At 37.5% G+C, this 26065-nt stretch overlaps 1 protein-coding gene across 6 annotated transcripts in view; it reads left to right on the forward strand.

Annotated features, from left to right (window-relative positions):
• The window catches only part of LOC109429565 (stress-activated protein kinase JNK), a 273562-nt gene extending 257247 nt beyond the window's left edge, over positions 1 to 16315 (forward strand). For all 6 annotated transcript variants that reach the window (XM_062849253.1, XM_062849248.1, XM_062849250.1 and 3 more), the window contains 2 exons: positions 4 to 287; positions 11759 to 16315. In XM_062849253.1, coding sequence (XP_062705237.1) covers positions 4 to 287; positions 11759 to 11896 — 422 coding nt within the window. In that variant the 3' untranslated portion in view covers positions 11897 to 16315. The remainder of the gene's footprint in view (positions 1 to 3; positions 288 to 11758) is intronic.
• Positions 16316 to 26065: the final 9750 nt, after the last annotated feature.

Consider the following 26065-nt stretch of genomic DNA (forward strand, 5'->3'; position numbering starts at 1 on the left):
CAGAGCAACTGGGAACGCCGTCGCCCTCGTTCATGACCCGGTTACAGCCAACGGTGCGGAACTACGTCGAGAACCGTCCCCGATATACCGGCTATCCGTTCGATCGGCTCTTCCCGGATGTGCTGTTCCCGACCGACTCGAACGAACACAACCGCCTCAAAGCTAGTCAAGCGAGGGATCTGCTCAGCAAGATGCTAGTCGTGGATCCCGAGCACCGTATCTCCGTCGACCAGGCCCTGGTGCACAGCTACATCAACGTGTGGTACGACGAGAGCGAAGTCAATGCGGTAAGTAGATTTTGCTTTGTTTGCTTAATCTGTACAAGTTGAGAAACAAAATACTGCAGAATTACTATCCATGCTATCCACGGGTGTCATAATTTAGAATCTCCAGGAGCTCCTTCTGGAATTCCTGCTGCGGCTTTTCCACAAACTTTTCTAGATCTTCACCATGACTTTCTTCTGGGGATTTCATCAAACTTCCTTCTAGGAATTTCTTCTGATACCTCCTGAAAGCAATTCTTTATGGGTTTCCTCCAAAATTGTTTACTTACGGGTTCTCTACATTATTCTTTCTGGGATTCCTCAAAGAGTTTACACCAAGAGCTCCTTTCGGGATTCCTCCAGGAATATAACCAAATCTTCCGGGATGCCTACAGAACTTCTTTCTGAGATTACTTCTTGTATTCATTCCGTAATTCCTTTAGGAACTCCTTCTAAAATTCCAGTACGGATTTATTCGGGATTCCTGAATGTCTCTTTCAGGACTGCTACTTCCAAGGCGGCTTCAAGAACTCCTTCCGGAATTCCTACGTGAACCCCTTCTGAAACTTCTTGTGGGATTATTTTAGGATCTGTTTTCTAAAGGAATCTGTTTTCCTTATTTCCTCTATTTCATGAACTGTTTCCTGGATATCTCTAGAAACTCCTTCTAGGATTCCTTTGAGAACTCCTTACTGGAATCCCCCAAAAAACTCATCCCAAAATTTTCCAAGAACTCTTTTCGGGATACCTTCAAGAATTTCTTCCGGGATTCTTTCAAAAACTACTAGCGGGATTGCTTCAAAAACTCTTTCCAAAGCTCTTCCAAAATAATATTACAAGAATCCTCTAGGAACTTTTTACGGAATTCATTCGGGAACTTCTTTTGGGATGCTTACTGAAACTGCTTTCGGATTTTTTTGGGAACTCCATCCAGAACTCCTCCAGGAACATTTTTCTGGATTCCTCTGGGAAATATTTTCTGAATTCCTTCAGAAGATCCTTGTGGGATTCCTGCAGATCTTTCTGGAACAACTCCTGAAGTACATTCTGGAATTCTCCCAGACGTTCCCTGAATAGAAATTTTCTAGGAGTTTTTTACGGAATTCCTCCAGGAGTTTTTTTGTAGCATTATTTATGAAATTACTCAAGAACTTCCTTATGGAGTTCATAAGGATGTTGCTTGACAAATTCCTTCAACAATTTGAAAGGAGTTCCTTCAAAAGTTTCTTCTAGATACTCTCCAATAGTTTGTTTTGAGATGCCATTTTTTCAGATTTTTTTTTCTGAAGATTCGAAACTCCTGAAGAAATCTTGGTAAATCCCAGAAGGAATTTCAGAAGGAATCCTTGAAAAATCCCAGAAAGAACTTCTGGAGAATTCTCAAAAACAATTTCAGGGGAAGCTGTCCGAGGAACTCCTAGAGGAATCTTGGAACACATTTCTGGAGAAACTATGGAATGAATTCATGAATAAATCCTAGAAAAAACTAGGGATGGGTAATTAAAAAGACATAATCGCAATCTTGATGTAGGAATAAGTGTTAACATATAAAAACGCTTTCTTTGTTCGCAAATTGCAGTTTAAAATTATTCATTTTCTTTAAAAGTGTTCTAGCTTTGAAGAATAAGTTTACCCTTGCATTCTTGACGGCAGTGCAATGAGACAGAAATGATGAAATTAACATATATAAATCCCTAGGGAAACTTTTGGGGCCCTGGAAAGGGCCATTTCGATGCAATTGTTGCCAAAAGCTTATTCGACCGCTGAGATAGATTTTTCATTCAATCCCTAAGAGAATGGTGGCTCCAACGAATGATGCCATTCACAAATGTTTCCGTGTGTGAGAGTGGTGAATAGTGTGCGTCACTTATATAAGTTGCGATGCCTCACAAAGCGATGCTTGAATGTGATTGGCTAAGACAGGCCTCAAGATTTTATTTATTCCCAATAGGGTAGAAGCTTCAGTTTTGGCCAGTCCGGAGTTTTGGCCATAGTGCGGTATTGAGCCTGTTGCGATCTAAATCGGCGTAAATTTATTTTTTACTAGTAGATCCTAATACAATATGATGATTACAGCTGTGAAAACCACACATTTTGATTAAAAACTGGAAGAAAAAAATATATTTCCTTAAAAAATCTGCCCCCATACATCTATTTTGGCCAGGGTGCTTCTAATTTGGCCACTCCCATAAGAAATACACGTGATTGGCCAAAATAGAAACCAAACTTAAGAATATGGCCAAAACTGCGGCAGAGCTTCTATTTTGGCCAGTGCCACTTTTAATACAAAAATCAAGTATTGGCTTGCTTTCTGCATTTTTCCTTCAAAATATAGATTGAAACCTTTCTTTTGACGCATTGGTTGTTTTCATAGGATTATTGGTTATTTTTATAAAAATGATTTCCCTTAGACTGGCCAAAACCGGTGCCCGCACCCTAGTTGTTTGATTAGAATTAAAAGCTCCCAAGCAACACACATGTTATATAAAAGTTGCGACAGCGCAAGTTTTGGTTGTATAGAAGTTTATTTTACGTTATTTCAACACAATGTTTGAATTACGTAAAATAAACTTCTATACAATTAAAGCTTGCGCTGTCGCAACTGTATTATAACATGTGTGTTGCTTGGGCTTCCTATTATTGAGAGAATTTCTGAAAATAATGCGTTTAATTTGATGTAAAAATCTCGAAAATCAGTTCATGAACAACTAAGTAATAGGTGTTCAAACTCTCCCCTGCAAACGTAACGGTAGACCGCATAGAAAAGGAAGTCCTACGTCAAAATTGTTGGAGTATTTTCACTTCGAGTAGTAAGAAACAATACCCGGAAACGTCAAAGGCTTTGTAAAAAGTTCTTAGCAACCTCAACGTTCGGTGCCCTATAAAATCTTCGTGCATTCACCACGATGATTGGCGAAGAAAGTTGCCACCCAGCCAGCAAATTGATTCACAGGCCTGTCCAGCTTTTCAAAAATGTTCTCTGATTCTCAAGTCCACCCCCATATTTTGATTGGCATCCTAAAAGAAGTAACTGTTCAAAATTTCAGCCAAATCCAATGAAATTAAGAGGTGCATCAAATCAATTTTGTGTTTTTCGACTATTTTTGAACTTCAAAAAATCATAACTACACTAAAACATGTCAAAACTTAATTCTTTCGGCAGAAATTGAAAGCTGTACTTGTTTGCTACAACTTCTCCGAACAACGTGTGCCAATAAAATTGAAGGAAGCATATGTAATTATCACATTTGTAATCAGAGAAACCTTAAAAAGTTGATTTTTTGATAGATTTTGTTCTGGAACACCCTAATATACATAATAAGTTTGACATTTTAAAACGGCATCATATTCTCTCATGTTTTTTGGTTATTTGCTTCTTTGACACTAATGCTGTAGGAGTTGAGCAAAAAATATTAAAATTCGGGAAAGCCAAATGTGGCCTAAAAACTAGCTTTTTGGAGGCAATCACGCTGTGGCGCGAAATTGTACTGAACGTAGTAGCTTTGCTTCCTTGTAGTTTGCCTTGGCTACCCTCTACCACGGGTGATAACAAACAAGCGTGAATACTACTCATGAGTGAACAATATTTCCAAAAATCACCTATTTTATTTCTTTTATCCATAATATTTGTTCAAGTATCAGTAGGTCGGCTCCAGAGGCACGTTCTCCTCAATTTGTAATATATATATATGTCCATTTGAATATTTTATCACTTTTCATTATATTTTACTATATTTCACTACAATATTTCACTACGCTATATTCCATTATCATTTATACAGCAGCTATTGCGTTGACATTGTTTTATTATTATGATGTTTTCTCCTATCATCTAGGTCGTAAAATGGCTAGTCACTGAATAATACCCTGACCAATTAATTACAATTCGATACCTCATTTTATTTCGCTACATTACATTACATTACATTACATTACATTATACATATTTGAAAATTATGTTTCATTAATTATACTATATTTCAATATTATATTTCATCATAGTAAATTATATTATTGACTATATAACTATTTGGGGTTGGGAGGGTGCATCAGGGCATCATTGAAGTTGAAACTGTGCGACGGAGTGGATTGCCAGCCGGAGTGTGGTGAGAAGTAACTATAACATCCTTGTAGATGGGTTCTTCTATCCCAACAGTTGCAATGGATTTGACGCGCCCTTCTTGTGACAAACCATCCCGTAGAAAGCTTGACAAGTAATGTAAATTTCATTATTCACCCTGTTGGATCATACTGTTGGAAGGAGATTCTCTTAAACCCGCGGATTTCGCGTAAGTGCCTCTACTTACGGGTCCGCCACACCCCCTTTTGGCCCTTCATACAGCGGTATGTTGAAGTCAGTGTGGTAATGAAACTGATCTTTACTGTTAAGTGGAACTGCATGCAGAGCAAGACTCAAGCTAGGATGGTGGCTACCTACATACATACATACATACATACATACATGTATGTAAGAAGATTTCAAGCCTAGATATTGTGACCTGCATCTCATTAATCAGATACTCTACGACTGTGTCAATAACTGACTGTTGTAGAACGTGAAATATAAGCAAATATAAATAATTCAAAGTGTGGTATGGAGGGCCACAAATACCAGCATTGGGTGATAAAATTGTGCACTCAAACCCATTACACTGTTGCAACTCAGATATGTGGAGATTTATTCGTTCGAAAAGGATTTTTTAAAATGCCCACATTTAATTTTTCCGTATACATTTTGGAGGTCATATACGTACAAATTCACAATATCATTTTGACATATACAATTAAAGACGAATTCATCCGGCGCATTACATAATTTCACATATAACTTAGTTTGACCTTTTATGTGATTTCTTTTTCACAAACAATAAAATAACAACAAGTCGTGTCAGTCTCTTGATCAGTGTGGATTTTAGCGAAAATATTGGTGAAAAAGAAAGCAAAGTGTGAAATGTTTTGATGGTTTAGTGAAATTCATTAATTATGCTGGGATGAGGCTGTACAGCGGCAGCTAAATGCATGAACCGTTCGAGGAACGATAGAAACTTCTGCCTAGAACAACGCAGCTGATCATTCGCTATACGGCTGGGCTGGCACTTGGTCAGAGATGCCTTTGGAACGGCTAATAGGAGATTTAGGTAGGTTAATGTAATAAAACGCATCTGTTCTTTACTTATTTGAATTAAAAGATGCGCCTATTGAAATATTCCCAAAAACATATAATTTTCATCAACCACTGGCTCTCCAACTAGATGTTCTCACCGTATAATTTTATTTTTACAAATATGGCCTCATATGTAATCTCACATTTAAGATTACAATAGAATCGCAACAAGTGCATCTGAAGTTGTTGAAGAATGCCAACTTGAAGTTGTATATTTATAAATGCATAGTTGAAATTACTAATGTTGCCAAATGAAATCAGATGAAATTGTGGGCTTGGTATACAATTTAACCTAATCTGTTATTGTACCTTATATAATTCTAACTAAATGTGTCCATTAATATAACTTTGGCCTAACATCCTTATATGACTTCTGGTTTGCTGGGCAGGTGTTACTGTGGAAGTGTTAATGAAACATTAAACTGAAAAGTTGGCTAAGAATTCTAAGATTCATCTGGGAAATTCTTCCGGGAATCCTTCAAAAACTACTGCCGGTATTCCTACAAGAACTTTTACTGGAATTCCTCCAGGAACTACTTTCGAGATTTCTTTAAGAACTGCCTCCTGAGATCACTCCAAAAAATTCTTCCGGGATCCCTATGGGAACTCCTTCCCGGGATTTTCCATAAACTTCCATAGACTACTCCGGCCTTGCTTCAAGAACTCCTTCCGGGACTCTACCGAGAAAACCTCCCGGAATTCCTCCGGGAACTCTTTCCAGTATTGCTTCAAGAATCTCCTTTGGGAATCCCTCCCGGGATACCTCCGGTAACATCTTCTGGGATCTTTTCAAAAACATATTTCGGATTTTTGTCAGAAACTGTATCCAGGATTCCTCTAGGATGTTTTTTCTGGATTCCTTCAGAAGTTCCTTCTGCTCAGTAGGATTTTCCCCTTGAATTCCTTCTGGGTTTTCAGCAATAATTGGTTTTGGGATTCCATTATTTGAGGATTTTTTTCTGGCAATTCCAGAAGAAAATCTTCTAAAAGCATTCCAAAAGAGACCATTAGGGGAATCTCGGACGAAATTCCTGGAAGAATATTGGAAGGAATCTCAGAAACAACTCCTGCAGTGATGTCCCACACAGATAATCGCGTTCGGTAATTTTTGCCGAAATCTCAACTGCTGAGCGTTGGGTAATGTATTCTTTCCGAAATTCTGTAAAAAATATCTAAATTTCGGTAAAACGTTATCGTTTATCTGTCAAACTCTAACGAAGTTCGTTAAATGTTGCCAGCTTTACTGGAATTTTACGGTATACAAAACTTAACGGTTGAGATTCCGGTAAAATATTATCGAAGTCGGTGATTTTTTCTAAGTGTGCAGAAGGAATCTCAGACAGAATCCATCAAGAATACTAGAGGGAGTTCCTTAAGAAACCTCAAGAAGAACCTGATATGGAGCTCTCTGAGTAATCACAGAGGGAACTCCTAAAGGAATCCTGATATAAATTGCAGTAGAAACTATGGAAAGAATACCTGAAGGAATCCTAGGAAAAATTGCTAAATAATCTTTGAAAAAAATTCTTGTGGAATCCTATGAGGAATTCCTGGAGGAATCTTGGAACGAATTCCTAGAAACAGTTTAGAAGGTAAATCTGTGGAAAATCAGGAACTGAGGAATGAACTCCTGTGAAATACCAGGAGGAGCTCCTGCAAGGATGTCACCATCATGTCATAAATCAGCACACTTTCTTACTCATGTAAACTCCACATTTTGAACTCAATCAGCCACCCATGGAAAGCTAACGAATCGTTAGCAACAAAGCTAAGAAACATCAAAGACTTAGAAGAGAATCCAAATTTACCAAATATTTTACAAAAACAACCGTATCAGGATTTCGTTAACAATACCAAATAGGACTATCTCTCCAAAAGGAAATAAGATTGATAGGAATCCTTCAACGGATTTTCAATGTACTGAATACATCTTACACGAATCCATGCTAATGAGATTTTTGGGCGTATCTCAGACAAATCCTCTTTGGGAGCCACCATAGATCCATAAGGAATCTGATTCGTTTCCCAACCAGTAATTGAAACCAATTTATTAACTACTAGCTGTCCCGGCAAACGTCGTTCTGCCTGCCTACTCTTTTTTTGACATCCGGTTCCATGAAGAAATGCCCCTCAATATGGAATTTCTGATTTTCCCGGTTTTCTTGCCTTCCCGGTCACTTTTTCTAATTATTTTTTCGCACGAACACGTCGGAGCCCTGGCGGAATGCAACAGTGAAAGAATCATGTCGATCTGTTGACCCGTTCCCGAGCCTATTCGTGACATACAAACACCATTCCATTTTTATTTATATTTAAATCTATCAGTAAATCCCAAAGTTAGCGAAATCGTCAACTGGGGACATACTTTCGAAAATCTCTCTTTAAGTTCTTGCATCAATTCTTCCAGTAATTTTTTCAGCGATATCTACAGTGCCGTTCTACGCATAGTTGTCGTATGTTATATGGAATTCCTTTATCACATGGGACAGTTATTCGTGAGACGGCAGTATAGAAATTCTCTAGAATGTAAAACCAGAATTTCTTCCTAGATTTTTTAAGATATTTTTACAAGGATTTCTCCAGATCTTTTGAGGTTTTCGCCAGAAATTACTCCAAGGAATTCTTGAGGCAACTCTTGCAGAAATCATTAGAAGAATCATTGGAGTAATTCCTGGAGAAATCCTAAAGAAATTTTAATTCCAGGAAAAACTTTAAGCTATTTCTGGAGGAATTTTGGTACTAATCATAAGTGGATTTTTAAAGATTTCCGAGAGGATTTAAAGACTTCCGAAAGGTGTCTGACGATAAATCCCTGCAAGAGTCATTGGAATAATTCCTTAAAGAATAATTAAAGAAAATCATGGTGAAGAAACTTCCTGGAAGACACATTGTAGGTAGTTTGGAAAGTAATCTTTGAAGATTTTTTTCAGAAATCTTTGGAAGAATTCCTGTAGGAATTCTTGAAGAAGTTCCTAAAGAAATTAAAGGGGAATTTTTTAACCATATTTCTGACTTAACCCTTGTATGAAGTTTTGGAGTAAATCCTGGGAAGAATTTCTCTAAGAATTTATAAATAAATGGTAAGACCTGGAAAGTGTGGAAGAATCCTTTTAGACATTGTACGAAACATTCCTAGGGATATTTGAGATAGTTTATGAATATCACTGTAGAAATTTTACAGAAATTCCTGGAGTCCTAGAAGAATTCTTTGAGGTGGTACTCCAGAATGTATTGAGATTTTTTTGGGGAAAACTGTGGAGGAATACTTGATTTTTTTCTGGAGGAATCTTTGAAAGAATTTGCGAAGAATGTTTTGGAGCAATCCTTGAAAAATAATTGAAGAATCTGTCGGAGGAATCCTCAGAAAAAAATACTGGAAGAATATTTAAAGATTTTTTTGGAGAAATCTTCGGAAAGTTTAAAAAAGTATCTTCGGAAAATTTTCTGGAAAAATATTTGGGCGAATTCCTGCAGAAGTTCATTGACAGAATTACTTTAGATATTCCAAACGGAATAAGACAAAATACTGAAGAAATGCTTATAGAAATTTATACAGGAGACCTTGGAGCTCCAGCATAAATTCCTGATGATTTGTCAGGAAGAATTTCTGGAGAATTCTTCGGCAAGTTCCTGGGAGAGCTCCTAAAAGAATTTCTGAAGAAATCATGGAAGATCTTCCGAAATGATTTCTAAATTATTGCAAGAAGAACATCGGAAAGAAATTTGAAGAAACTTCTGGAAGAATTTCCAGAAAAACATCTGAAAGAATTCTCTGAGAAACTTCTGATAGATATTCCTAGGAGAACTCTCGCAATGACGCTCTGAAGAACTATTAAAAGAATTGTTGGAAGAATTATCAGAATCACTTTGGGAAGCACTCAATAAGGAACATCTAGAAGAACACTTCAAAAAAGATCTCTCGGTAGCACATATGGAAAAAATCCTGAAGGAACTTGTGGAACCTTTGGCAAAACATCTCTGATGACCTTTTGATAAAGTTTCTGGCAGAAGAATTCTGAAAAAAAAAACCTGCAGCTGTATCTGCTCCTGGAGATTTATTTGTTCCGAATCGTGATCTTCGTCTAGACATATTCGAGTTAAAATAGACATATACTAAGATAAGAAGCCTAAACCTCAATGTGCGCAACGGTACAAGACCCCCCGTTATCGGCTACTGCTACCGGTTCAACCGATACAACAAAAGTATGACATACTCGGCGAGAAATGTCATGAACGATGATGAGGGAAAATTGACACCTGTTGTTCACGAGTTAAAAAGTAGATTGAACTCTCTGAGAAAATTAAATATTCTAAATTTGTTATTCTAGAATTAGTTATTCTAAAAGTTGTAAACCTAGAATTTGTTCCTAAATTATATGTGAGTATTTATACATAATGTAAAATGAATTCGATCCTAATTGTGAACTTAATTTAGAGGGACAAAAACACAACTTTACTTTGTTACGAGTAGACGGATAAATTGACGAAAAAGACAACAAATGTAAGTAACACTAAAATTAAACTATGACATGCAACATGAAATCAAATAAATAATTCTTGCAGCTTAAAGCCTACTCAAGCAAAAATACGAGTTCGCTGTTGAGAGTCCGAATCGTGACCGTCTTCGTAACACTCAATGTTCAACCTGGAATCAAGGGATTTCTCCAAAAAAATCCTACGGGGGATTCCTCCAAGACCTCCATCTGTGTAGCTTCAGGAATGCCATCTAATGATACCTCGAAGAATGTTTACTGGGAGTTACTCATAAAATTACACATGGAAATCCACCATTTGATCTAGGGAATCCTTCTAGCGATTCCTATAGGGATGTCTTCTGAGGATTCCTCAAGCAACTTCTTTTGGGAATTCCTTCAGAAAAACCTTCTGGGGCTTCATCCAGGAATTCTTGCTGGAGATTTCTCTACAAATTTCTTCTGGGGAATCTTCCAGAAACTCCTTCCGATTTGGCAATCTCTCCAGAAGTTCAATCTGGGAGTTCTTCCACGAATGCCTTTATCCAGATTCCTTTAAGGATCCTTTCTGAGGCGTTCTCTAGGAATTCCTTCAGAAGTTCCTTTAGGTTGACATTCTTCCGAAAAATCATTCTGGAGAATTATGCAGGAATAAGATATAGGGGTTGCTCCTTGAACTTTTAAAGTACTCCCAGAAGATAGTTCTGGAGGATTCCCTGAAGAACTCAAGGAGAGTTTTTATAAAGAACTCCTGGAGAATCCTCAAAAGGGTCCCGGAGGATTCTAAATAGAAACTCCTTAAGGATTTCCAAAAAACACCAGAAAGATTACCAGATGGAACTCTTCTATATCCTCCAAATGAAGAATAATAAAAATGTTAATAAATCCGCCGGTATTTGTACCACCAAAAGTCTAGCTAGAAGTTAGGTACCTAGACAAGAAGGTAAAAACTAGAAAGCTACTACCAGTTGGCAGACATTACATTTTTTTGGATGCTACTACAAGTAGACACTAGTTTTCAGAAGGAGCTCCTGTAGCACTCCCAAAAAGAGCTTCTGAAGGATTCCTTAAATAAACTTCTTTAGGATTCCCAAAAGGAATTCCTGGAGGATTTCTGCAGAAAACACCTGCAAGAATCTGATAAGAAAAAAAACTCCAGAAGGAACTCTTGAAGGAGTCCTAAAAAACACTCCCACAGGATTCCTAAACGGATCTCATTAAGGATAACTAGAAACTTTTGGAAGAACCCGAAGAAGATATTCTGGGGAATCGCCAAAAGGAGATTTCGGAGCAATTTTAGTATAAACTAGCTGCCTCGGCAAACTTTGTCTTGCATACTGTGTTTTTGACGCTAAGTAGTAAACAACGATTTTTGCTTGTGTGAACATGCCATTAGATTCTAGGGATTTATTAGATTAGGGGTTTATGACAGAATCCCTAGGTAAATTTTACAAACAATTTGTAGCAGAAATCTTCTTGAATTTTATAAAAAAAATAGCGAATCCTCGGAGGTAGTTTGCATGTCTACAAGAGATTTTTTGATGAAATTCCAGGTCAATCTTAAGAGGAGTTGCTAAAAATGATTGTTTTGTAAAACTTTGAAAAAAAAAATTACATATAATGCAACTTTCAAAAGCATTTCTGGTGATTACCCAAAACAGATGACGAGTTGGCAATCGATCGAACTTTTGTTTTCGTTTCCGGCCACTAACTAGGAAGATCTTTGGAAAATCCTCAACCGGAGCCACCATGGATTCTCATATGAATAGCTTTCATCTTACTTTTATCAGATTCGATATCTTGCAAGAACTTCTGTAAAATGTGTTGCTAACCCGAATCTACTCCTAATCTATTCGTAGCCCGCTCCCGGTCCTTACGATCACAGCGTGGACGAGCGTGAGCACACCGTAGAACAGTGGAAGGAACTCATCTACCAGGAGGTCATGGAGTACGAAGCCCGCAACAATCTGACCGACGGGGAGGGCACCCCACGGTAGAAATCATCGGCCGAATAAAACGAACCCAATCTGGTGTTCCGGAACTCGGCGACGGCCGCGACTGCGACGACGATGGAAGCAGCAGCCAGTTTGTGCGAAGAGCGTTTGGTATGATCAGCAACAACAACGGACAGGACGGATAATTCAGACGTAAGACAAAAGAGAGACAAATCCCGAGCATTAGCGAATGTGATTCCTCCGCGAAATGGAAAGAGATAAGCATTGCACCATTTGCAGTGACAGAAAAATGACATTCAATATACCTACCCTTTGTTCCCCCTATTGATAAGAGACAAATTCACCTAAATAAAGTCAACATTCTCCGTCTCATCACCACTCGCCTAATGATTCGAAGAAGGTGGGGATCCCCAGGCATTAATACAAATCAAAGCATCCAGAGAAGAAAGTGGTTTCGTTTCGACAGCCCTATTTCGAACAATAGGGTTGTAAATACCGTACTAAAGGAAGAAGTATTTGATTGGCTGAGACAGAATACAAAATAAATCGTGCGCTGTGAAGATCATCACTAAAAAAATAATAAAACACATCAATGATTAAGTACAGAATAACTGAGCAAAAAAAAGTGAATTCTGTAGCAACCGAGGTTTGTAAATATTTATTAAATTTGTGACAGGCAACTTGTGAGCGGTTAGGCGGAAAATCAATGGCATGACATACCTAGATCATAAATCATAGCAGACAGTTCGAGTAGCGAGTGAGTTAAGTGAATAAGCGATTAATATACAGAAGAAAAACCAGCTGGTCAAAATGTGCAATATTTTCATCGGCGTCGACAGTTTCGAAACCATAAAACAAACAATACCAACCGGCACGCTTCCAACCATCATGAATGGCATCCCCAAAAAAAAAATCATCATCAAACAAACCTCTTAAGCCGCTTCAAATTGTTGAACACAATCTAGGATACAAATCTAATCACGAAATCATCAACCATTTGGAAGACGTGTGGTGAAGTATGGTCTTACAAAAACACACGCGTTCCTCATTACGTTCAATTTCCAGTCATCCGGTCCGAACACCCAAGGTGAGTCAGTCTATCGTCATTGAACCTTCATTTTATTTCCCATTTATGTTTTTAATGTTGGTGAAAATGCTCAGGTTAACACCACTTATGGGCAGACTAGAATCGTTACAACAAATGCCTCTGTTAATGGTCTACCGTTCTTTCCGGTGGCTATTACAATCGATCCGTCAAAAACAAAATGGTCGGTTTGTTTTCGTGGTTGGTTTGACAGATGGAAATTTTTCTTCACCGAAACACTGTATAGGGTTCTACATGCATCGTTTGCTGGGTGGACCATTTTTTTTTTAACAAAAAAGTAAAAAAAATGGAACTAAGACAACTGCATGGAAAATTTGATCAAAATTCAAGTTTCAAGTCATTGTGAAAATACTAAGAGGTGCTTCTGAATGACTTTCTTTGTTGAAAAATTAAGGGACGACATATAAAACACAGTTTTTATTCCTGAAAGCGTTTCTGAAATTCTTATAAAAAAAATAAAAAAAAAATCGATCCTCTAGAAATTTTTGAAAACTATTGTTTTTTGAAGTCATTGAGTATAAAAGCGATTGACTATGAATAAAATAAAAGCATATCGAAGGACGTTTATGTACTTTTATCCAAAATCACAAAAAGAGTATTTGTTTATTTTATTTTTTTTTTGTTTTACTGAAAATGCCTTTATTTTTTTTATCTGTTTTAACGAGATTTTTAGCTAGTTCATCTCGGGACCCACGCTTTACTTCCCTTCCGAAGGAAGAACCCACATTTTGCGAGTTTGTCGGGAGTGGGATTCGATCCCAGGTCCTCGGCGTGATAGTCAAGTGTTCTAACCACCACACCAGGTCCGCTCCACAATATTTATTTTAAAGTTATTATGTTTTCTTTGTTATGAAAAGGTTCAGATGGTTTCTTTTCAAATATCTAGCGAATTTACCTCTGAATTTCACACAGAAGTACTGAAATTTTGAAAAGTTCTTTAAATTTGAGACCAACACCACCAAGTACGCGAAATGTCCAACATTTAAATTCTTGTTAAACTACTGCGGCATGTAGACCCCTTTTATCATCATACTATATAATTTATGCATGACTATTCAATCTATTTAATAATTTTGATAACACTGCCCTTCATTCAAGCTAAGGTAACCCAAAACGATGACGGCATCAAGTTCAAAAGACGAATAGGAGATTTTAAATTTGTTAACTACATTTCACAAATTCACAAAACGATCATTTTCAAAATAGTAACGTTCGGTTGCCATCCCAATTGCCATAATCATACAAATCCGACAGAAGTAAACACAAAATGTACATGAAGGTACTTAAATATGGCAAATAAACCAATACCAACTACCAGATCAACTTATAAACATAAGAAAAAAAAACAGCAACGTTTTATTCGGTATAGTTTGTAAAAAGTTCTCTTAAGAACAAATCGTTCCGAAAGTGAAAAATTTGTTGGATTGATTTGTGGTAGCATGAGGTATATACCAGTATGTAAACATTGATTATGCAAACAATAAATAAAGTAGAACAAAGAATCCTGTAAATAGTACTAATGTATGGAAGTAATAATACAAATCTAGAAAACAAAGTCTAAACAAAGCAGAGAAAATCATATAGCAATTAGTGCAGCCCAAACTTACGTTAAAAATAGTCACAGTAAAGAAACCAAGCTCCGGTCATTTTTTGATGATTGAGCGCACTTGACGGCAGTTGAAAAATCAATTTATCATCGCGTTGGAGCGAACACATATACCAGCCTTCGTTAATGGAAGGTCCTATGTGCGATGATATTTTTTTAGCAGAAGTTATCTAAAAAAACGTAAAAATTATCGCCGGCACACCTACTTTGGTAAAGGCAAACCAATACTGACACAAAACACACTTGCAACTCTTCTACCAGGAGCTGAAAATATTCCTATCGGATCATAAAATAGCCGGGACAAACGCAGACACACAAACGCAAAATTCCGACTTAGCCAACAGGTTCAATATGACAATTCTAAGCAAACATTATTATAAAACATAACTACACACATGGAAGCAAATGAGTAAAAGAACAGTTTTACGATTCCGCCCTTTTTATAGAATGAAAAAAAAAATAAACACAAATGATATAGACGGCAGAAAAATGGATGGACGAAAACAAGTATCTTCTATCAAGAGCTGCAAAAATAACCCTGATTCATGGAAGTTTTTTCCCAACATAGAATTGTTATAACTTTTCGAAAAAAAAAATAGAAAATATTTCGATGAAACGTCAAACTGGTCGATGAGATGACATACTAATTGAGACAACAAAAAAAAAATTAGTGACAATCGCTTCCTTCAATTTCCGTTATCTACTGATTAGATATATGATTTGCAAATCTCGTCGCTTAATGGCAATATTCGTCTGAATAATTGACAAGCAAAGCTAAAAAAATATTGAATAAACGTCCAAGCATTTAAACAAAATAAAGTCTAAAAACCATTTTTACCACAAAACAGCCGTAACCGATATTCCAAAATGACGTTACATACACAAACACAGTTCACATTTCCTCGCTTTTCGTATAGGTTGGAGCAACTATTATTTCATAGATTACACTTAGCCATCCCCACAGATCAAACAACAAAAATAAACGAAAACCTCTACAACACGAATTACTTCAGTAGGATGTAGTTAGATACCATTCGATAGGCTCTTTTCCTCTTCTCAAAAACTTATTTTCCTCTAGTTCACAACTCACTCTTGAAGACTTGAGCAAACAAGCAAGAAAGAACATAAAAGTAGTATCTATCTCTAGGTAACCTGTACTGGTAACAACAAATAGCAAAGAGAATAAAAAAACGGAAAATTGCAGTTGAGAGAGGAAGTGTTTAAAACACACGAAAACAGCAAAATATTTAAAAATTTACAACTAGACTTACAAAAACTATTACAAAGGAAACTACATTACTGAAATGGAAACGAGAGGAAAAAGTAAAACAACAATGGTTGATCGCCGAGCGAGCGGCAGACGATACAAACTTTAGACAAACACACACACACACACCCATGCAGCAGTCTCACACACACTCACACTTTAATAAGGTAGGAACACAGGCGCGGGCAGTGGAACTGAATAACAAAAGAACAGCAAGCGACGTAGGTGGCGCAAACTGAAACTGTGTCGGTTTAACGCGAAAAGGAAGATTGAGTTTAGACGTGTATTAAGAATAAAAGGCAGAACGCAAATAATATTATAATAATTCAACAACCAGAAAAAAAAAACAAACAAGATGATTAAAACAAAACAAAACCAACAAAACTGATAAGACAGAACTAAGAATGGAAATAAAAAAAAGTAAAACTGGAAAATAAACGATAATAAAACTTATTTATCACAAAAAGAAAGTGATTCATCTAATGGGATTTGATTATTGTTGATGACAGCCGCTACATACAAGCATTACAGGACCTCACATTTCGATTAAAAAGAAACTATACAAGCAGATGCTTCGTATGGCAGGCACCTACCTCACTCTCCTCAAAAACAATTGAGCAAAAATTAATCATAACATTGCGAACTGTTAACTCGATCCTATCTCTGGGGGAGGGCGCACCGCACATCTTATCATCTAAAACACCGAGCTGTCTCTCTAAATATAATGTACCCATGCATCACTGCGTCCCCAGGATGATCGCGTAGCAGCAGTAGCCAATCATGATGTCATCGCTTTTAAATAATACAGACGGTGTGAAAAGCGTTTCTTATCAAAAAAGAGATTATGAACTAAATACCTTGATTGGGCACTACGATGCCGGCGTGGCCCCTCAAGTTCCGTACATTCACGTAAGTGTGCGATATTGCAAGGCACGACTCCACAAAAAAAAATTATGGCCGCTAAATGGTTTGTAAACCAACCATGGTAGAAGAACCTTGATATTTTTACTATGAAATCTTCAGCCAAATTTTTACCGGTACAGCCATAAAACGATTTGCAACTCCGTACTTCGATGGTTATTTATGTAACAATTTTCAAAATGTCAAATTTTTCATATTTTTAACATTTTCGTGCATTAGCTCAAGGAGTTTTCAAATCGTGCATTGCGAAGCCTTTCAAAAATTATAAATAACCAACAGGTCAATTTATTTTGGAACAGGGGTATTTTTTGAATCCTTGTAACGTCCGAAACACCTGTGGACGGGCTTGGTGGTCTAGTGGCTACCGCTTCTGTTTTATATGCAAAAGGTCCTGGGTTCAATCCCTGGCCCGTCCCTTTCCTCCTACTTTTTATCTTTCTATATACTTTCTCTCTGCTCTCTACATATACAACTCATGTATATTCACATGTTCATAGCCATCGCTAGAACAGAAACGGGTTGAAAAAGTCGTTTTCCTTCCTTCTAAACTTTCACAGCACAGTGTCTCAATCCTATTAGAAAACGCCTGCAAGTTATGCAATCAAACGAACTGTGCCGCACATCTTCAAAATAGTAAAAACACACAATTCTATCACCTTACCCTGGTATCCACACACCAATGCAATGTGTGAACCTTCTGCCAACCAATTCCCACCAACACTCTAACATCCGCATGAATTTGTGCTGGCGCAGAGGGTATATTCGGTCAGATGTGGATACAAACGATTGCAATCATCACTTCCTTACCCTTCCCCAAATTGAATTGCAACCTGACGTGGCAGGCGCCATTGTCGCCTAAAAATAGAAGATCACCAACGCTCACACACTGAAGATCGACACCTACATTTCAAAAGGGCGTAACTGCTTTTGGAATCATCACCTTCTTTTAAAGCTGTGGATCATGTGTTATGAGTTCCATGTTTTTCACAACAAGTACCAGATGGGAAAAACTCTCCTCTTTCCGACAACCACGGTGGTTTGAGTGTAAGGGAGGCAGTACGACCTACAGCTTTGAAAAAAGGTATTACTTCCAAATGCAGTTACGCCCTTTTGAAATGTTGGTGCCGAGATGCCTGTTAGTCCCCGGCAGATATCTCATTGGTTCCTTGTGTGAGTGTAGCTGGTCTGGCGATACTGGAGTAGCATCTACGGGCGGTCAATCAAGCTCAAGCTCAAGCCCTTGTAACGTCCGAAACATCTGTGATAAATTTGGAAGCAATTGATTGCGTCCTCGTATTCCGCATTACGATTGATTTGTATGGGATTCAGTATGAAAAAAAATAAACCTACTTTGGGAGCGTCCATAAATGACGTAGCTTTTTTTGGGGGCAAATGGGAAAGGGTTTAGTGATTTCGTGACGAAGTGTGACGGGGGGTAGGGGTTTATGATGTCATACTCAGGTTTCTACTACTGTAAGTCTATTGAAAAAAAGTAATATTTAGAAATTGATTTAATTTTTACTTGCATTATCATTTTCCTGTAAATCGAAAGCAATTATATGTATATATATATTTCTTTTATCATTGTTTTCACGATGGAATTTCATACCTGATATGAATAAATTTAGTCCAACATTTTTACAGCTTGTTATAGACTCAAATTCATCAACCACGGCATTAATAACTTCATTAATACGTTATTGTAAAAATGATTAGTATTTCTTAGATTTTTTGTAGGTTTCGTCGAATTTCCGACTAGGATAATGAGTAGAGGTTTTTTGATACATATAGCTCAAGAGGGAATTCTAGAAGACTCTGAAAGGGCTTATGGTGGGAGTCCTATGCGGTTTAGAGCTGAGATCTAGTCATATTGGGGTTAAATTCAGGTTTTCCAGAAACTCCTCACGGGAATTCTCCAGGAACTCATTCGAGGGTTCTTGCAGAAAATCCTTCTGTGATTCCATCTGGATTTCTTTCAGATGTTCTTAATGAAAATCTTCCAAGGATTTTTTATGGAATTCCCTATGGCATTATTCCAGGAGTGCCTTATAAAATTTCTACAGGGCTTCCTTGAATAATTCCTTCAACAATTTCTTAACGAGTTGTAAGGAAATTCTCATGGTGTTCTGGGTTTCCTTCACACAGTCCCTAACAGGAGAAATATAATATTTCCACAGGAATTCCTTCAGGGAATCCCAGAAAAAACTTTTCGAAAATATTCCGAAAGGAACTATACTGCCGTTCTACGCATAGTTGTCCCATGTTGAAAAACTTGAAACTGAGAAAATCGCGATTAAAGTTTCAAACAGGTTTTTCTTGTTTTTTGGCCAAATGATGCAACAAATTAGATTTAAGTTTTCATAGCATCGTTGGAAATCGCCTATATTTTCAGGCCTGAAGTATTTCCAATCAAATTATTTTATAAATATAGTGTTTTTTGCAAAAAAATGATTGGTGGGACTGTTATGCCTAGAAATGTGGTCCTGTTGGCGAAATTTCTACGCATATCAGTCCCACGAGAATAAGTCGTCTCTTTTCACGCTCGATGTGGTCTGTTCTGTACGTTTTTGTTATATTTTATTAATAAAAAACAATGTTAGCTTCTCGTATAACATTATAAGACTCTCACGCATAAGGCTCAAATGTCTCGAGGTAAAACGGAGCCGAAAGACAACATAAGAGTGGCTTCACATTTTAACACTTTCTTAACATGTAATCGGGTAAGTAGGAACTAGGCGAATGAGTTGGTGATTAAGAGGTTGATTAGCGAATTACTGAGAGGGTGAATGTGATGTGCTCCAAGATTAAGTGAATTGGTGAGTGAGTCAGACACGAATTGGGAAAGTTATAACTTATAAGGAGTTGCCCCGTGAATTTTAATGTGTTGGTAAGAGAATTGTTAAATTGGTGAGTGTGTGTTGGATAGTAAGTAAATGAGTTAGCGAGTAAGTGAGTTTGTTGGTTTATGAGTATGTGAGTTCTGTTCCGTAGGAGTAAGTGAGTGCATTAGTGAGTTAATTAGTGAGTGAATTAGGGAGTTAGAAAGCGACTTATAGAATATATGTTTTGTGGTCGTGTGGTTAGCAGCGCCAGCCATTTAGGCGTATGTATTGATGTCCACGTAGTGTGGCTTCGATTCTCGCTCCAGTTTGAGAAAACTTTCCTGAAAAGGTCTTTAGGCCGAAAAGGTCCTTAGACCGAAAATGTCTTTAGACCGAAAAGGCCTTAAGGCCGAAAAGGTCTTTAGTTTTGGTTGCGACTGTGATGGAATGTAATTTGAAAATGGCTTTTTCAGTCTCGACAAAATTCAAATTTTGGTCACATATAGGACCTTCATCAGGGACTCAAGAATCTGTGATAATTGAGTCCCTGATGAAGGTCCGACCGAAACGTTGGACGAAATTAAATAGCAGTATTTAAATTTTGCCGAGACTGAAAAAGCCATTTTCAAGAAAAGGTCTTTAGGCCGAAAAGGTCTTACAGCCAAAAAGGTCTTTAGGCCGAAAAGGTCTGTAGACCTAAAAGCTCTTTAGGTCGAAAAGAACTTTAGGCTGAAAAGGTCTTTAGGCCGAAAAGGTCTTTAGGTCGAAAAGAACTTTAGGCTGAAAAGGTCTTTAGGCCGAAAAGGTCTTTAGGCCGAAAAGGTCTTTAGGCCGAAAAGGTCTTTAGGCCGAAAAGGTTTTTAGGCCGAAAAGGTCTTTAGGCCGAAAAGGTCTTTAGGCCGAAAAGGTCTTTAGGCCGAAAAGGTCTTTAGGCCGAAAAGGTCTTTAGGCCGAAAAGGTCTTTAGGCCGAAAAGGTCTTTAGGCCGAAAAGGTCTTTAGGCCGAGAAGGTCTTTAGGCCGAAAAGGTCTTTAGGCCGAAAAGGTCTTTAGGCCGAAAAGGTCTTTAGGCCGAAAAGGTCTTTAGGCCGAAAAGGTCTTTAGGCCGAAAAGGTCTTTAGGCCGAAAAGGTCTTTAGGCCGAAAAGGTCTTTAGGCCGAAAAGGTCTTTAGGCCGAAAAGGTCTTTAGGCCGAAAAGGTCTTTAGGCCGAAAAGGTCTTTAGGCCGAAAAGGTCTTTAGGCCGAAAAGGTCTTTAGGCCGAAAAGGTCTTTAGGCCGAAAAGGTCTTTAGGCCGAAAAGGTCTTTAGGCCGAAAAGGTCTTTAGGCCGAAAAGGTCTTTAGGCCGAAAAGGTCTTTAGGCCGAAAAGGTTTTTAGGCCGAAAAGGTCTTTAGGCCGAAAAGGTCTTTAGGCCGAAAAGGTCTTTAGGCCGAAAAGGTCTTTAGGCCGAAAAGGTCTTTAGGCCGAAAAGGTCTTTAGGCCGAAAAGGTCTTTAGGCCGAAAAGGTCTTTAGGCCGAAAAGGTCTTTAGGCAAGGTCTTGGCCAAATGACTTTGTTCTATGCCTGAATCATTCAGCTTATTGTCTTTTGCGGCCTAATGAATTTTGCAACGTAACGTCCTTTGCGACCTAACGTCCTTTGCGGCCTAATTACCTATTCGGCCTAATAACTTTTTCGGCCTTATGACCTTTTTGGACTGCTGGCCTATTTTGAATAATGGCCAACAAAGCATACAACTGATTAGGCTTTTGCATTAATTTTAAAGGACGAAAAATACCTATGTACATATCATTGAAATAAAATATGTTTAGAAATACAATAGCTTAAGTTATCAAAACATTCTGCACCTAGCCTTCCTCTGCTTGTATGAGTCATATGAATAGGAACCCCAGCAAATTTTGGGAGTGATTTACCACGTCTTTATGGGAGCATCCATTAAGTACGTCACGCTAAAGTCGGGAATTTTCGACCCCCCCTCCCCCCTTCGTACGGGGTTTTCCTATACTTAATACATTACTTGTCACACTTTTACAAACCCCCCCTCCCCCCTTGGACCGTGACGTACTTAATGGATGGCCCCTATAAATGCTTCATGTATCTTTATATGAATATGAAGGGTAAGAATGTCGTGGGTAATGCTACGATTCTATATTCATCCTATTAGAAAACAAGCAATTACGGTACCGTGTTCACTTTCAATACAAATACAATAATAAGAATAACGCTTTTGGCTCTATCGCTTCTCTTGCATAATATACACAGAAAGCCGCTTATTTACGACACAACTTACTAACATACACTTTCCCGCCAATTCACTTACTCACAAGTTTACTCAAGAACTCACTTACTCATCAAGTCTCTGAGCGTCTAGGTCACTTATTTATCAACTTACTAAACAACTCATTAACACATTCATTCAAAACAGTCACTTACTTACCCATCAACCCATCAAGAAACCAACTCACTTATCAACCCACACACTTACAAAATCTCACTCACCAAGTAACTCACTTACTCGGTTGATCTCGCATCAATTGATTTATTGATTCATTGTTCAGTACCTCCAGCAGTTGGTCTTCGATTTGGTTTTAACCCAAAAGTGTATTTTTTATTTGTAGAGAAATAGGCGATCACTAAGCCACTCACTTACCGACTCACTAGTTCAATAAAATTCTCGGGATAACACATTGAAATAAAAAAGTGAAAATCATCAACGCGCTTACCAACAATATTTCAAGCTTGATTAAATTCTGAAAATTTTCACATATACCAGTCATTCAATTCAGCATCTTCTTTGTCATTATATTAGATCGGCTTCGTCATGCTTCACGACATTAGAGCCTCTTAAATACGTTAAAATGTTTATGTTTGGTTTATGAGCTCAACACACATTGCAGCAAAATTTGAATTTAGATTGAAACTGCAAGTTGCGAATAAATAACATTTTTTGTTTAACTGGAAAACAAGTTTTGTTCCAGCTGGAGCGTAATGCCAACATAAAAGAAGAGTTTATACCATGCAGTATTGAAATAGCCATTCTATTAGTTGAAGTAAGTTACTTAAAATGTTTAACGTATCGGTTTTACGTAGAAATTTTATAGTGGGACTGTTATGCGTAGAATTTCAGTTGTGGGACAGACATGCGTAGAAATTCAACAATGGGACAATTTGACTTGACATGCTTTTCATTGAGTCTTCGAATAAAGTATGTTATTTTTTGATGTTATATGAAAATATATGTGAAAATAGAGCACTTGGTGCAAAAAAGTCAAAATCGTCAAAAAGTAACATGGGACAACTATGCTTAGAACGGCAGTATACCCAAGTAACAATTTAAGTTTTGTTCCATTAGATATGACAAGTATTTGGCCAAACAAGCCCAACAAATGACCAACACAACATAAATCATGGCAACCTCGGATGAATGTCGGACTACTATGGCAAATATTTGTCATTATGACAAACAGTCTAATGGCCCCTTAAGAGATCTTTATGATCAATTTTATAAAACTTTCAATAAATCTGATTTATTCATCAAAACCTCTTGATAATCGTTTTAAGAGCATCTTCCGGCTAAGTGGACCACTCTGGGAGAGGCTTCGCAAACCACATTAAAAGTAGCTATAAAACTGTTTTAAAACCTAGTTGAAACATGTTCCATTCTCGAGGTTATGATGATTGTTGTTGTTTTTTTTTCAACAAAAACTGGGACAGCTCAAGATGCAGAGAAGCTTCTTCAATGGCACGTAAAGTTCAGGAGGATACATCATTCGTAAGTAGAATTTCAAAGTAATATTTTAGTAGTTATTGTATTGGTAGGCTTATGCCCTTCAATTTTACCGTGAATATTTGGGTTGCAGAAACATAAAATTAATGCGCTCCGAAATTGGTGAATATTATCATCTTGAAATTAAATAAATCAATTAGTTAATTTAGTAAAACTATTTCGAATCACAAGAAAACTCAGCTTAGAGAGTTAATTTATGTGAGCATGTTATGGAAATGGCAGCAAACTATCAATTCATTGCTTATTTGAGCAAAATTATCTATTTTTCGTTCACGTCAGCTGATTCTTCAATATGGCGACGACCATAATTAGCGAAAATAAAACGAAAGCAAGTTTACTATGACCACAATAAACCTAGCAGTGTCTTAGTTTTTGCTTTTCCTCCAACAAATGTCTTTACTAATCAAACGGATCGCCATCTGTTGAGAGTTGGAACAGTTTCATTGTGGTAATAATGAATACCAGAAGGTTTACATATCGGAGAGTTTTGTTTACTCTTAAAATCTGGCTTTATGGATATCTTCAAGTATACTATAAAACATTTTATCAATGGTTTTCAATCAAGTAGTCATAAAACTGTGAGTATTGCTTATTGCTGTAATAAAACCCCAATAAAAATCAAACAAAACCGATCAGCAATAGAATTGTTACTTGGGTAGGAATCTCAGAAGGAATCCCTTCAGAAACTTCCAGTGGAATTTCAGAAGGAACTCCTGGAGGAATCTTGAGAGTGGCTTCGTGGTCGTGCGGCTAAGGTCACCAAGCCTTTAGTCGCATCGTGCTAAGGAGCGCGGGTTCGATTCCTGCCGCAGCTGTCAGGAAAAGTTTTCGGCTGTGCCACTGCGCGTTGCATGCTAGTCCGTTGTCTAGTATCGTGCTTCCTTCAAAGAGCAAATAGTTCACTGGAAGCATTGAACGTGTCTGTGTCTTTTAAATCATAGAGAAATCCACAAAAAATCTCGTGTGATCCTGAAGAAATTCCAGATGGAACATTTGGACAAATTTTGAATGAACTCCTGGAAGAATCTCAGAAGGAGCTATTTGTACAGTCTTAGAAGGAACTAATGGAGAAATCCTGATTTCATTTCTGAAGAAAACACGGAAGAAATTTTTCAAGGAAGAAGGAATCCCGGTAGGAATTGCTGAAGGCATCCCGCAAAATATATAGATAGCACTCCTGGTGAAATCTAAGAAAGAAAATCCTGGAGGAATTCCAGTAAGAACTATGGGAGGAAATCGGTGAAGGGATTCCTCGCAGAATTCTAAGAAATCCTGGAACAATTCTGGAAGGAGTGAATGGAGGTATGCCGGAAGATGTTCCTGAAAGAGGCCTGGGAAAAAAACCTGAATAAATCTCAGAAGGTACTTCTACAGGAATGGTAGAAGAACTCCTCGAAGAATCCTATAAAAAAAAACTTCAGATGAATTCAGTAAGGAATTCCTAGAGGTAACCAAAAAAGAACTCCTTCAGGAATCCCAGAAACAACTTCTGGAGAGATGTCCGAAGAAACTCCTGGTTGGAGAGAGAAGAAAACCTTGAAAGAAATTCTGGAGGAAACCATACCTGCTAGAAGAACCTTAGAAAAACACTCCTGGAGAAATCTCAGAAGCAACTTGTGGAGGAATCTTAGAGGGAATTCCGGAAGTAATTCTTGGAGGTATCTCTGAAACAACCCCTGAATGAATACAAGAAGGATGAAATATCAAATGGAATCCTAAAAAGGAATCCCAGATTGAACTGCTGCAGGGCCCTTTAAATGTCATGGTAAATTATATTCAAATGGAACCGATGTGATATTTTTAACAGATTCATAAACAAACTAATATCTTCGAAAAAGCTCATAGGTTAATGTGAAAATGACATTTTTTGATCAGCCAAAGCTAAACAAGCGTTCCATTTTTGTTCAAGCTTTATTAGTCTAATTAGCCTTGTTGTTGTTACATGAACATCTATGAACAACTTCAATAACTACAAATAAATATACCTAAATCGAGATTCGAACTCGAGACCCGTCGATTGCCTGCCGCATGCACTAAAAAAACATAAACTTCCCGTGGCTCAATTATGATCACACTTTGATTCCTATTCGGCAGTGATGAATAGCACAGAAAATCATGATTAACAACTGTATAACACATTAGTTCAGCTGCTGTTCAGTTGAACACGTGTGTTTTTTAATCTGTACTCTGAGTCGAAGTATGAAAACGCTTATTCGTCTTGTGAAAAAGATCTTGTTAAACTATTTTGTAAAGGAATTACTCCAAGTCGAATAAAAGTCTTATTAAACTCTTGAAAAGTGTTTTAAATTATCATTGGTCGTACCGATACGAAAGGTTGAACATTGGCTACTTTTTCAATTGAAAAAGCATTTGTTCAGTAATGTGTATAGCGTAATTATAGTTTAGCTATCATTACTTTTATAAAGTAACAATTCAGCCACAGACAAACAGACAACACTTCGAACATTTTTCGATTTAATTCATAGTCACAGAAACATGTTCGCCCAATGCTAGATGGACTGAGTTTAGCCAATCGTCAACTAAGTGGCGGTAATAGGCAAACGTCAAACTCGAACAAGAACAATACGAGCGCCATGGATGGCCAGACCACCCATAAAATCATTGAAAATAATACGGTTAAATCGATGTACGATGGGATTTATCAGATTATTAAGTCTGTTTGTCTGTGATTCGGCATACATGCTT

Source organism: Aedes albopictus, chromosome 2, assembly GCF_035046485.1.
Source record: "Aedes albopictus strain Foshan chromosome 2, AalbF5, whole genome shotgun sequence".
Classification (NCBI taxonomy): domain Eukaryota; kingdom Metazoa; phylum Arthropoda; class Insecta; order Diptera; family Culicidae; genus Aedes; species Aedes albopictus.